This window comes from Numida meleagris, unplaced genomic scaffold, assembly GCF_002078875.1.
Source record: "Numida meleagris isolate 19003 breed g44 Domestic line unplaced genomic scaffold, NumMel1.0 unplaced_Scaffold363, whole genome shotgun sequence".
In the NCBI taxonomy this organism is placed as follows: domain Eukaryota; kingdom Metazoa; phylum Chordata; class Aves; order Galliformes; family Numididae; genus Numida; species Numida meleagris.
Genome location: NW_018364588.1, coordinates 36,136 through 37,578, shown reverse-complemented (window position 1 = coordinate 37,578; position 1,443 = coordinate 36,136). Strand labels below are relative to the sequence as shown.

Below are 1,443 nucleotides of genomic sequence, written 5' to 3'. Positions count from 1 at the left end.
GCTCCTCCATAGAGAAGGGGGCACCTTGAAACTTGGGTTCTCTGCTAAAATTGGGGTGTTCCCCTCCCCCCCATCCCAAATGCAAGCATCCCCCCTACCCCCCCCCAAAAAAAACGTGGGTGTCTCTCCATCAAATTTTGTGGGAGGGAAACACTGGGGACTGTGTTGAGATGGAGGGGGGAGATATCAACATTGGGGCACCCCTAAATTTGGGTCAGTCCCAAAATTGGGGGACCCCACCCAAAGTAGGAGTGCCCCCCCCAAAATTAGGGTTTCCCTCCTACCCCCATCACGTCTATGGGGCCCCTATGGGGTTTATAGAGCCCTTGGGAGGTCTCAAACTAGGGTGACCCTCCACCTCAAATCTTTATGGGACCCCTACGGGATCTCAAATTCGAGGTTCCCCCCCCCCATTCACATTTATGGGGCCCCTATGGGGGTCTCACCTGTCGTCAGCGGGGTGGGCGGCATCGGGGGGTCCTGGGGGGGCTGGAGGGGGTCCCTGGGGGGTTCCGGGCGGGCCCTGTGGGGCCGCAGACCCCCCCTCGCCCCCCTCCTCCGGCGGCCCCGAGCCCAGACTGGATGTGTCCATGGGGGACCCCTCCAGGGCGCTGCTCACCGCCGTCAGCGCGTCCGAGTCCTCCGCGCGCTCCGGGGACAGCGAGGCTGGGGGGGGACATGGGGGGGGGGGAGACCTTAAATGGAGCTCGGTCCTAAAGACCCCAAATCCCATCTTAACGGCACCAAAGGGATGCTCAGGGCCCCCAGACAGTCCTAAAAGTCACCCGAATCCATCCCGAAAACCCCAAAAATCGATCCTAAAGAACCCAATGTCGATCTTAGCATCCCCCCCCCCCCATCCAATCCTAAAACCCCAAAACAGATCCTAAGCCCCCAAACTGATACGCAGGACACCCAAACTGGCCCTAAACACACAGATTTGATATTAAAGACCCCAAAACTGATCCCAAAGACCCCCCAAATCCACCCTAAAGACCCCAAATCCACCCTAAAGACCCCAAATCCACCCTAAAGATACCTCAATGTCAATCTTAACCCCCCCCCAACCAATCCTAAAGAACCCCAAATCGATCCTAAAGACAAAATTAACCTAAGGACCCCCAAATTGATCTTGGTCCCCTCTCAAAGCAACGCTAATGACCTCAGCTTGATCCTAAAAACCCCAAAATTGATCTTAATGGCACTAAATGGACACCCAAGGCCCCCAAATCAGTCCTAAGAGAAAGCCGAATCGACCCTAGAGACCCCAAAACTGACCCTAAATCCCCCCAAATCAACTCTTAAGACCTCAACACTGTCCCTAATCCCCCCCAAATCGACCCTAAAGACCCCAAACTGTTCCTACCCCTCCCAAATCAAGCCTGAAGACCCCAAAATTGACCGAACCCCCCACAAATCAATCCTAAGGACTCCAAACTGATC

The 1,443-nt window shown here is 55.4% G+C and overlaps 1 protein-coding gene across 1 annotated transcript in view; it reads right to left on the bottom strand.

Moving 5' to 3' along the window:
* HUWE1 (HECT, UBA and WWE domain containing 1, E3 ubiquitin protein ligase) overlaps nt 1-1,443 on the bottom strand; it is a gene marked incomplete at both ends in the record, with an annotated part of 59,243 nt that overhangs the window by 22,083 nt on the left and 35,717 nt on the right. The window contains 1 exon segment of the mRNA XM_021383316.1: nt 447-666. Within this exon segment, the coding sequence (XP_021238991.1) occupies nt 447-666 (220 nt within the window).